The 10941-nt window shown below is 30.2% G+C and overlaps 1 protein-coding gene across 1 annotated transcript; it reads right to left on the bottom strand.

The window, feature by feature from the left end:
• Positions 1-6463: 6463 nt before the first annotated feature.
• Positions 6464-7009, bottom strand: LOC138338925 (uncharacterized). The gene has a single exon (XM_069290012.1). The coding sequence runs from the start codon at positions 7007-7009 to the stop codon at positions 6464-6466; it is 546 nt and encodes a 181-aa protein (XP_069146113.1).
• Positions 7010-10941: the final 3932 nt, after the last annotated feature.

Below are 10941 nucleotides of genomic sequence, written 5' to 3' on the forward strand. Positions count from 1 at the left end.
TTGCATGCTTTTAATTACAAACTTCTGACTTAAGTTAAAAAAGAGTTTAAACTATTTTCTACATCACCTATCGCATTCGGAATATTACATAATATTATGGTAATTAAAAGAATTTATTTGTGTAATTATCCTTTTATAAGTTTTCTTTTAATTCTGATCAGTGAAAGATCGATCGGGTAGGATGAAGTGCAAATCAACTAATGTACGATCATTCAACTTCAAAATCATACAAAGTAACCTTTTGGATTAGCTTAATTAAAATTAATAATATGTAAATTTAAGTGTAAAAAATAATTTTATACATAAACTGTTCCAATTATGAATAGAGGTAATGAAATCGATAATAAATAACTGATGTGTTTGGCAAAAAATATTGTTAAGTCGTCCTACTCTTAAAATGATTAAAAGTCCCTAATAATGCCAAAAAGTTATACATTAAAACTAATTCTCTATACAAAAAACCAAATGGCATATACCAATTAAAGAAATTTGGTGAAGAGATTTGATATACGTATTCTAATACCAAAGACAATAAATTGTTTAACCTTTTTTGTATGTGGAAAAATGTAGTAGACCTCAATTTCATCTTTGATAGAATTTTAGATGTTTTGCGTTCATCATTTAGAATTACATATTGATGAATGTTATTTTATTATCAAGAAGTTATTGGAAAGTGATGAACTACAAAGAGAATTCATCTTTTGTTATAAAGGGTTTGATATACCCCTCAACTTTGTCATTTGGAGCTGATATACCCCTCGTTATGAAAGTGACTCATATATGCCCTTACCGTTATACAAACGGCTCACATATACCCTTACCGTTACAAAATGGCTCACATATACCCTTCATTTAAAGGAAATTAAAATAATTAGTTTTAAATTTATATTTATTACTTTTAATTTTTTAAAGAAATTATTTAGGGGTATATATGATTCTTCTATCAAAGTTCAAGGTATATTTTAATTTTCTTAATACATAATTATTTTTTGACTTCTTTTATTATAATTATTTGAGTTTGTTGTTCTTATTTTGTTTTTATCTTTCATTCCTTTTTTTTAAAAAAAAAATTTAAACTATTTTTTTTGTCTGTATTGTAATTTGATTTTTGTATTCGAAGAAAAAATTTGGTCATCTATAATAAGTTTTTACAAGAATATTAGTGAAACATAAATAAATTTGATTATCAAAACAATAATTCTAAATTAGTCATTGAAACAAAAAAAAGTCAAAAAATATGTTTGACGAGGATTAAATTTACTCATATGAGATATATTTTGTAGGAAAAAATAATAAAAAGTTAGATTAAAATTATCTTTTTTTTTTCATTTCCATTAGAGGAAAAGGATATATGTGAGCCATTTGTTTATAAGTAGGGGTATATATGTGCCAATTTTATAACAAGGGGTATATCAGCTCCAAATAACAAAGTTGAGGGGTATATCAGACCCTTTTCCCTTTGTTATATTGAAAATGTTGTCATTGTTGCATTTGTTGTTAAAGGTAGACCGGAGGAAAGGGCGTGCATATGACTAGAACTCATTTCAATCAAAAGATCTTCAATCAAAATTTTAAAGTAGTGGTGTCAAAATAAAGCTCAAGCCATTCAATCCACCAAATTCATTCCAAGTTTGGATGGATCAAAATTTATCCATTTATTAGCTCAACTTTATTTCACCAACTCCTTTCAGTTCTAAAAAATTGAATTGATATGTGGCTCAAATTAATTCACGAGTAATCTTATTTAAATATTTTTTAAAATGACATTTATTTATTTAATATGTTATATATAGTCATAATAAAGAAAAATAATCTCTCCATCAGTGACTAGAGGTGCTCGGAAACTACGAATACTATTGATAGAAAATTGCGTGTCAATGGAAAAAGTGATCACACAATAGGAACAACAAGGAGAAGAAATCATGAGTAATGAGCCCTTATTTCTCCTGTTGGAAGAGCTGCAGCTTGAAAGACTGCCTAAGTTGGGCATTTCTTTCTAACGAAGTGTGCTCTCGAATTTCCTTTTCTCAGAGATGTGAAGATTGATGAGTGCCCTGTAATAAAGACAGTTATCCAACAGGGAGTATCTGTGAGTACATCGGGTCTTGCATGAGTGAACTACGATGACAGGGTGGAAGTAGATGATTTGAATGAATGGATACAACAAAGATTCAATTCTAAGGTTTGTCTTGCTCCACTAATTGAATAACTAATTTAATCTAGTGCTCTCTTTCTATCTTAACTTTATAGTAATAGTAATATTCAGATACTTATTTATGTTTGTCAATTGAACCAACTTCCTTGTACAATATTTTCAATTGGAAACCTTATTATTCTCTGCTCCCAGGAACAAAATGCTAGTGAAGGCACTACTGAAAGTGACGAATCTGAAGCTAATGATGGCGACAAATCTGAAGCTGCTGATGACTCGGAAGGGTGAACCGTGATTTTGGGGTGATGACAGAAGCTAGTTATGTCTATGAAGTCAAAGATAGCTAGGAATTAATAGTCCATGTTAATTCGAACATGACCTAATAAGAGTAATATGCTTATGAAGAAGCAGCATAAGCCTAAAGTAGTAGCCTATTATATTTTGTCGGGCCCCTTTGATATCTTATTAATCAAGCCCTAGCACCCGTATAGAGTAATATGCTTATCATGAAGGTATCAAGCAAAGTCATATCGATATTATAATCCATGGATTCACATGAACCCAACTGTTTTTGCCAAGAGACATTGTATTTTTATCAGTAATTTCCTTATAATTACAAATTCGGATTGATTATTATCTGGCTTTGGTTCCTCATAAAAATACTCATAATGCATTTGAATGATTCCTCTTCATCTTAAAGTTGTTATGGCACTTAGACTTACGAGAGAAAAATGCATAAAACTTTTCCTTACTTTATAAATAGCCAAAAATTTAGAACAAAATATTTTCCCCTAGTCCCTACTAATTTTAGCACAAAGAAGATACTGTATTTTTTTTCAATTCTCAAACTATCCTAACTAAGAGCTCACGCAGAATAATAGCACATTAAAATGGTTAGCCATGCTTAAACAAGAAAGTGTGCATTATAGCTTGATATTAAGAAGCCCAACATTTACCGGGATACTTATCTTGTGATTTCGTCACACAAAACAATTATTTTAGCAAATTAAGTACAATACTATTTACTCTGTACCATAATGTTATTTGTAATATGGGAATGGAAGAACTTGTTAGGGTTTTGCCCTGATTTTCTTATCTTATTTGAAATTTATTTATTCCTAAAAGAAAATATAAAATGTTACCATAAATATTTTTAACTTTACATGAAGGAAAATATATTTTTCTTCCACATTTGGAACATGAAACTCTATAAATTGAAAACTCATCTTCTCATATCAAGAATACAGTAGCATCCACAATTGTAATAATTTAGAGAGTCTTGTTTTATAATATTAGTTTTATAATATGTAGGTTGCTTGATCAAACTATATTAATAATATGTTTTTAATATGAGTTTATTTGTTGTCTAATTTATCGTCATATGATTTTCAAATTATACGCTTCCGCATGACGCCTTAATCACCCTTCATAAACCGACAAAACTTGTATTCACTATGTTCAGAAGTATGTGTGTGTATATATATATATATATATATATATAGAGAGAGAGAGAGAGAGAGAATATTATATATATATATATATATACTAGTTTCTGAGGACGTGCTTCGCACGTGTTCCATGTGAATTTTTGTAGATACGTTTGAATGACTAAAGTTTAATGGAAATATATATGTAAATTTAATGAATAATAAAATGTAACAATTACAAAATAAGAATAAAAACTTACGCAATATAACATTCATAGAAAACTAAATAAAGAAGTATAAAAGAGAAAAAAAAAAGATAAAAAGAAACAGATTTAAGAAAAAATATAATGTAGACATGAAAAAATCAGTACATAACTCTCTGAGTTCTTATCGACTCCTTCCATATCCTATCAAAATTCAGGAGGCTTCTTCATCTACTTTAACTATAGAATAAAAATGACAGCCTAATAATCTTGGTAGGAGTTTCATGAGATAAAGATGTTGAATTTATATAGATAGAATAGAAGGAATATCAAAAGAAATCTTAAAGTTTTAGTTTAAATATTTGAAGGTTATGAATATGAAAAAATGATAGTTATGAATATTAAGAGTATAAAAGTGAATAAGTAATTAACAAATAATAAAAAATAAATGAAGAATATGAAAAAGAAAATTAAAATTAGCAAACCATGTAGAAAGAACAACTAAAGTTCTTATCACGTAATAAGCGTTAATGAATTTAAATTTGTGAAGATAGAGTCATTTTTTAATAATAGTCAAGAGGACAGTATCAACGTGTGTCTCCATTTTGCAGATTTACAACCTTTAAATTATTGAATTTCGTTATTTATCATTAAGGATAATACTTTATCCACATGAATTATATTATTCATGAGAGGGGTTAAGGAAAAAATTATGAGAAGAGAAAAAATATAGCAATTTAGGTAGAAACCATTTAAAAAAATTATAATTATTATATACATATACATTATAAATGATAAATATTAATTAGTTAGATATTTAATTAGAAATTAATCTTAAGAAGTCTAAAAGTCATTAACATTTTTATTAAATTTATACAATCAAATATTTAAATATTTTATAACAATTTAATTAATTAGTAGCTCTGCACTCGAATTCAACACTGGATCGAGATACAGTTAAAAGATGATATATCTACATAATCTCACATTAATATATGTTCATATTCTAGATACTAAGATATCTTGCCTATTATCTACAACAAGGATGTCATCATGTCTTTCTGTTGCACTCCTTTAAAAAAAAAGACGTTGAACTAGGCGTCATTACTGCTACTTCTGCGTTCCTTTGTGGTTTGGTGCATCATCGCCAAGGGAGAATATATTTTATAGTGTCATATTATTTGATATATTGACATACTCGCTGGCTATTTCATTTGGGATAATTTCCAAGCCTCTCGAACACATTTTTGACAGATGCATACATGTGTACTTCTGATGTTATATCACCATAGTAGACGTTGAAATATGAGAATGAACTTTTCGTATCTAGATATGCATCTCTGGAAGCTACTACTCTAGAAGGCCAAAAGGAGTCTGTAGTATCTCTTTCTGCTAGCACTGCTTTTTTTCTACTTCAAACATTAAATTGGTACATGTAGGAACTGTAACATGGTACGATGGGGATCAAATAAAGGCTATAGAGGATGGACATTACATCATGTTGCATGATTCAGAATACTTAGAACGCAGGGATAATATATTTTGAGAATCATTTTTCTGGGAAACAAATTTCTAGATAGACAAGTTTGATTTTAGTCTAGAATTAACTTCACTTCATAATATTTGCCTGAATTACATAGAAATGTCGCCTTTAGTTTAAACAACATTTATTCAAGAGACAATAAATTTCTAGAAAATTTATACGTTGTGGGAATGATGATCGTGCAGATCACAAGGATACCAACATTGTCAATAAGCCAGCTAAATGGCGTTTGTAATAATTAAATAAAAGAGCGATTCTGGTATGCAATATCCTCTGAATTACAAACAAATGAATATAAGAATGGTTAACATAATATCTCAAATCACAACAAAGATGTATATGCGTGATTAAGATAAATGGGGAGAAAGATTCCTAAAACTATATATCCTTAAAAATAATACTTAAGCTATTGAGGATTATGGCAGCTAAGTTGGTGAGCTCCTATCTTCCTCTATTTAGGTACAAGGTTTGAATTCTCCAAGGAATACAACATTGACTTCAAAATGACAACAACGAGATTTTACATGAGTGGTTTAAAATAAACATCGTCCAGTTGAGGTTTCTAAGTGAAATTTTGTGCCAATTTTAAGGGGTCATTTTGTGCCAATTTTAAGGGGTCACCCATGGATTAGGCCTAAACTATGATGTACAAATTGATAAGTCTTTATTACTTAACATACAATTTTTCTAGCAAAATGATGTAAAAAGTCACATCTTCATAAATTGCAGGGGGTTAAAACTCCCGTTAATTTTAATATAAAATTTATATTTGTGGGAAGTGCAGTTTTTTTTTAAAAAATAACCGACCCTTGTGATCTTATCATTAATAAAGTCAAAAAATTACAAGAAGGGGGGCATAAACCTTACCTTCTATCATTTGGTAGGTATAGAATTTACTTACCTACTAAGATTAGTCAATTCAACCTTTATACAATAAGATGCACTCTATCAAAATTAAATACCTAAAAGAGGACTCCTCTTTTTAATACAATTTTCTAAGAATGCATGAATTAGGGAGACTCTCCCTTTACATGAAAGAATAAAAAAGGAAAAAACCTATTTTGCTAACTATCATATAGTAAATGAATAGGTTTAAGTAACATTTGGATGAATCCAATTCTTTACTTCCTCATTAAAGCTAAGGAGGATGCTTGATTCTCTTTGTTTTTCTTCTTCTAAAATTCTTTATTTCCATCTTGTCCAATATGTAACTTTCTCTAATTGATCCAAATAGTTGTTGAGTAGTATAGAAGTGTTGTAGTATATTCAAATTATGACACCACTTTGCTAACAAATCTGCAGTGCTATTGGCTTCTCGATAGACATGTTTGCATTGAAAGTAATCCAATTTTCTGCTTATGTCTTGAATTTGTTGGACTGTTTGTTGACATCTCCAAGGTATGCCTACTGTATTGTTTATCCATTTGCACAACAGTTCTGAGTCTACTTCCAACTCAATACTTTTATAACCATGTTGTTCACACCAATCCAGTCCATATAATGTTGCCTTTATCTCTGCAATATTGTTAGTGCCTAAACCAAAAGGTAAGGAAAATGCATAGATTAAGTTACCTTGGTGATCCCTTACTATTCCTCCTCCTCCAATATTACCAGATTCTTGTAGTGCACTTCCATCAGTATTTATCTTGTAAATGCCATCATCTGGTTTTCTCCAACTTACCATGGTTACTTTAAGCTGCTGTTGATAGTTGATACACCACCTTGATCAAACTGTCCCAGCTTAGGCTGCCATGGTATGTTAGGAAAAACTACTTTTATAACCTGCATGGTATCTTTAAAAATACCATATTGTACTCTTTGTATGCTTGATTTTTTCCCTCCATATTTCACAGCACACCTGTTTTTCTACAAATTCCAACAAATAAAGTTAGGTAAAATCTGAATAATTAATTTATATACCTCATTTTGAACAGGCAGATTCCTCCAATATAGTAGCCGGCTTCTCAAGTCTGTATTTGCTTGCATTGCACTAAGTTTAGCTGCATAATATTTCCAAATATATTTAGCAAAATTGCCAGTGAGTAATATATGTTTGATGTCATCTTTGCCTTTCCTATAACAACAATATCATTCAGCCTCAGCTCTTCCAAATTTCTGCAAGTTTTCATTTGTTGGTAACTTGCCCCTCAAAGCTCTCCAAATAAAGAAGGCCATTTTGAAAGGAATATGCTTATGCCAAACAATGTTATTAATAGGATCCTTAAGTCTTTTCTTTCTAATAACCTCCCATGCAGATGCAATAGTGAATTTTCCATTCTCCTCAGGTGTCCAAATAGCAGTAACATCAATATTTGTATTATAAATGAAGTTTGTTTGAAGAATATCAGGCACCAACAAAGGAGGCACATTTTGTCTAACAAACCTTTCTTTCCAAATGCCATTATTTAGAAAATCAGACACTAGACTATTGTTTAGGCTGGAAATGCTGTCACAGTGATTGGCTATTGCACCATTCCCTAACCAATTATCCCACCAGAAGCTGCAAGTACCTGAATGAATTTTCCATTTAATATGAGATTCCACAGCCTGTCTATTTCTAGTAAGAAGTGCAATTTTATTGATATCAATTTGTGGGGTTCAAAATCCCCTAATAAACCCTTGCAAATGACCACGCTTGACATTTAAAAAATTCTTGTGACTTAATTATGTCACACCTAACTGTAGGGATTTTTTATGTACCACAAAACTAAATTGTAGGGATTACTGACTGCTGCAATATGTAATTTAAATTCCACAATTTAATTGATTTTATTATATATGTATAGCATTATTGATATACCTGATCAATTGATTAATATTCTCTCACTTTTATTTTATTTGGATCATGCTGACTCAACATTTTTTCTTTTATAAAAAAATCTTGGTCTAAATTAGAATACACAATATTTTCTAAAATAATGACATTTTGACATTTTTACTAAAATTTATAAAATATGAATATTTTTAATAATTATGTAAAGATTTTTGACTAATTTGCTAATTTATTCTTTAATGCATGGGTTGAGCCAACTCATACAGTTCAAGCCCCCAAGGCTAATGGGATTATTTAGGTTGGGCTAAAGAGTCCAATTTTTAAATGGGCTCCAAAAATCCGTGTCTAATTCAATCAAATCACGAGTTGACCCAGACTGAACCTTAATAAACGGCTCCACTCACTATTGATATTTTCTTTTTTTTTCAAGGATTCAACTCAAATTAGTCATGAGTTTTTTTCGTAGATCAATTGTTCATTTATTTTTTTTCTTTGTTGCTTAAGTGACAGATTCAACTTAAGTACAATATGAGCTTATCAATTTCTAATTGATTTTTTCTTTGCTATTGGAGTGAAAAATCAATTCATATTAGATGTTTCTTAATAAATCAAATTTTAATTGATTTTTCCTTTTGCTGCTCAAGTTACAAATTAAATTCAGGTTAGGTTTGAACTTTTAGCAAAAGATGAATATGTTTTATTGGTTTTCTTTTTCTGCTCAAATGAGAATTTAAAATTAGGTTAGGTTTGAGTTTCTCTGAATAGATTTTTAAAAAAAAATTGATTTACCTTTTAGTGCTCAAGTGACACATTCAACATAGTATGATGTAGTATTTTCTCAATAGATTAATTTATTAATCGATTTTTTCTTTGTTGCTCAAGTGATAGATTCAACATAGGCTAGATTTGATCTTCTCTTATATATAAAAAAATTATTTTTTCTTTTTTTGTTCAAGCGACAGATATTCTCGGGTTAGTTATGAACTTTTCTACGCAGTTCATTATTTAAAAAAAATAAAAAAATATTTGTGTTAGGGTTAGTTTGTGCACACTTTATATATTCCACAGAATACCTTCTATATCTCACCAGCATAGTTACTGGGTAATTTTACCAACCAAGGTTCAACTTATACTATTTTCTCGCTGGGATTTCAACCTTAGTATTCACGCCCTTGGATGCGGACCATTCAATCATTTAGCACATTTGTTGGTGCTAGCAATATTATTTATAATACTGTTCATGAAACCTATTGCGTATGGTTAGAAGTTCTTTGGTTCCAAAATATAAATTTCAGTGATGCACTTTTACTCTAACCTTAATTTTTTTCTAATTTATCATCAACTAAGTTAAATAATAACCCCAATAAGATTTGCAAAAATATGAAACATGAGGACTAGACCTTGTGTCATGAAAGAGTAACAATTAAAGATGCTTGCAAACTATATAGGAATCTATAATTACACGATAATAATAGGTACAAATATAAAGGTACCCTATGAATAGACAATCAAAACTTATCTAGTTCGTTTGCGGTACAAGAGCTACTCGATATCATGATATTGAAATGCAACTATTTCCTTTCCAAATGGTTATGAGATGGTTTAGACCATGTCGAAACAATTTAGTCAAATATTTTTGTAATGAAATTATCCCTAACTTGGCCTCAACTTGCTACTGAACACTCAAACTTTGACGAGGCACATCTAGACACCTCAACGCATCTCCAACTTCGTGTTCGGATGTGTTCATACTTTTATGCATCTATGGTTTCTCTTGTAGCTCTTCATGTTATTTACTCCAACTTATTTTAATCTAGTCTCAAAGTAATCTCCGGAAAAAAATTGATTCTGCAGGCAACAGACAGGACAAAATCTCTAATGGATCATCACATGTCCTGAGAAAAAAACCTCAGCTTTCCCTTCAACTGCGTCTGCACTTAAGGTAGTTGTCAGCTATTTTCTGTTCAATTGCGTAAATATATATTTAGCATAACCTCAAAATAAGAGTATGTCTTTTGAAGATGCCCCAACTTGCTTCAAGAGTATCAACAACAAATGTTGAAATATGAAAGTCCATTACAGTGGACAATATCAAAGAGATAAGAAGAAAAAGAGGAGCAAAAACAGAAGAACATGTAAGAAAAAACACGTTACTAGACCCGAAGAAGAGAGCCTTCAACACAAGAAAACCAACCTTTGGATGAAAAACAGAAAGAGCTTTCCTCTTTCTAGTTTAAACTTGTACCACAGGGAGGCAAGTAAGTACCAATATACCAGGCACATCGCTCCGAAGGTTGTTGTCTCATTGATTTGACATAATTTTTTTCTTTTACTCTTGGAAGGAAGGGACATAGATTGCCTCCCCTTGACAGGCCCAATATCCATCTCAAGTAAGTTTTTTGCACATGCAACATTGATTTGTCCCCTATATTTTTAAAACTCATGCTTATCACAATGTAAAATGTAATGAGTGATTTTGCATCATTTGCAGGGATAGTAGCATTACTGTAACTTTAGTCGAAAGAAGTTCATTGCACAAAAGCTAAATTAGAATGATCATGCTGAGGTGATAATTTTAGAAGCTAAATTCTGCATTTCTTTGAAGTAGTTAGTTATGTAAAATTAATGAATTTGGAGTTTTTATAATTTTTCCTCTTATTTAAATAAATATATTAATTCTTACTTAACAAAGATAAAAGAACTTACACAATTGATGATCTCTCGGACTGAATGACGAACAAATATAAATAGCTAGGACAGTGAAACAAAATTTTATTTTATACTACATGAAGATATGTTGAAAATATCACTACAGTACTGCTTTGCCATTGAATCGTCTTTAT

The sequence above is a fragment of the Solanum lycopersicum genome, chromosome 10 (assembly GCF_036512215.1).
Source record: "Solanum lycopersicum chromosome 10, SLM_r2.1".
NCBI lineage: Eukaryota > Viridiplantae > Streptophyta > Magnoliopsida > Solanales > Solanaceae > Solanum > Solanum lycopersicum.

What these genes read in the sequence shown, in the direction of transcription:
- LOC138338925 (XM_069290012.1), bottom strand. Translation starts at nt 7,009, where the DNA reads ATGGTAAGTTGGAGAAAACCAGATGATGGCATTTACAAGATAAATACT.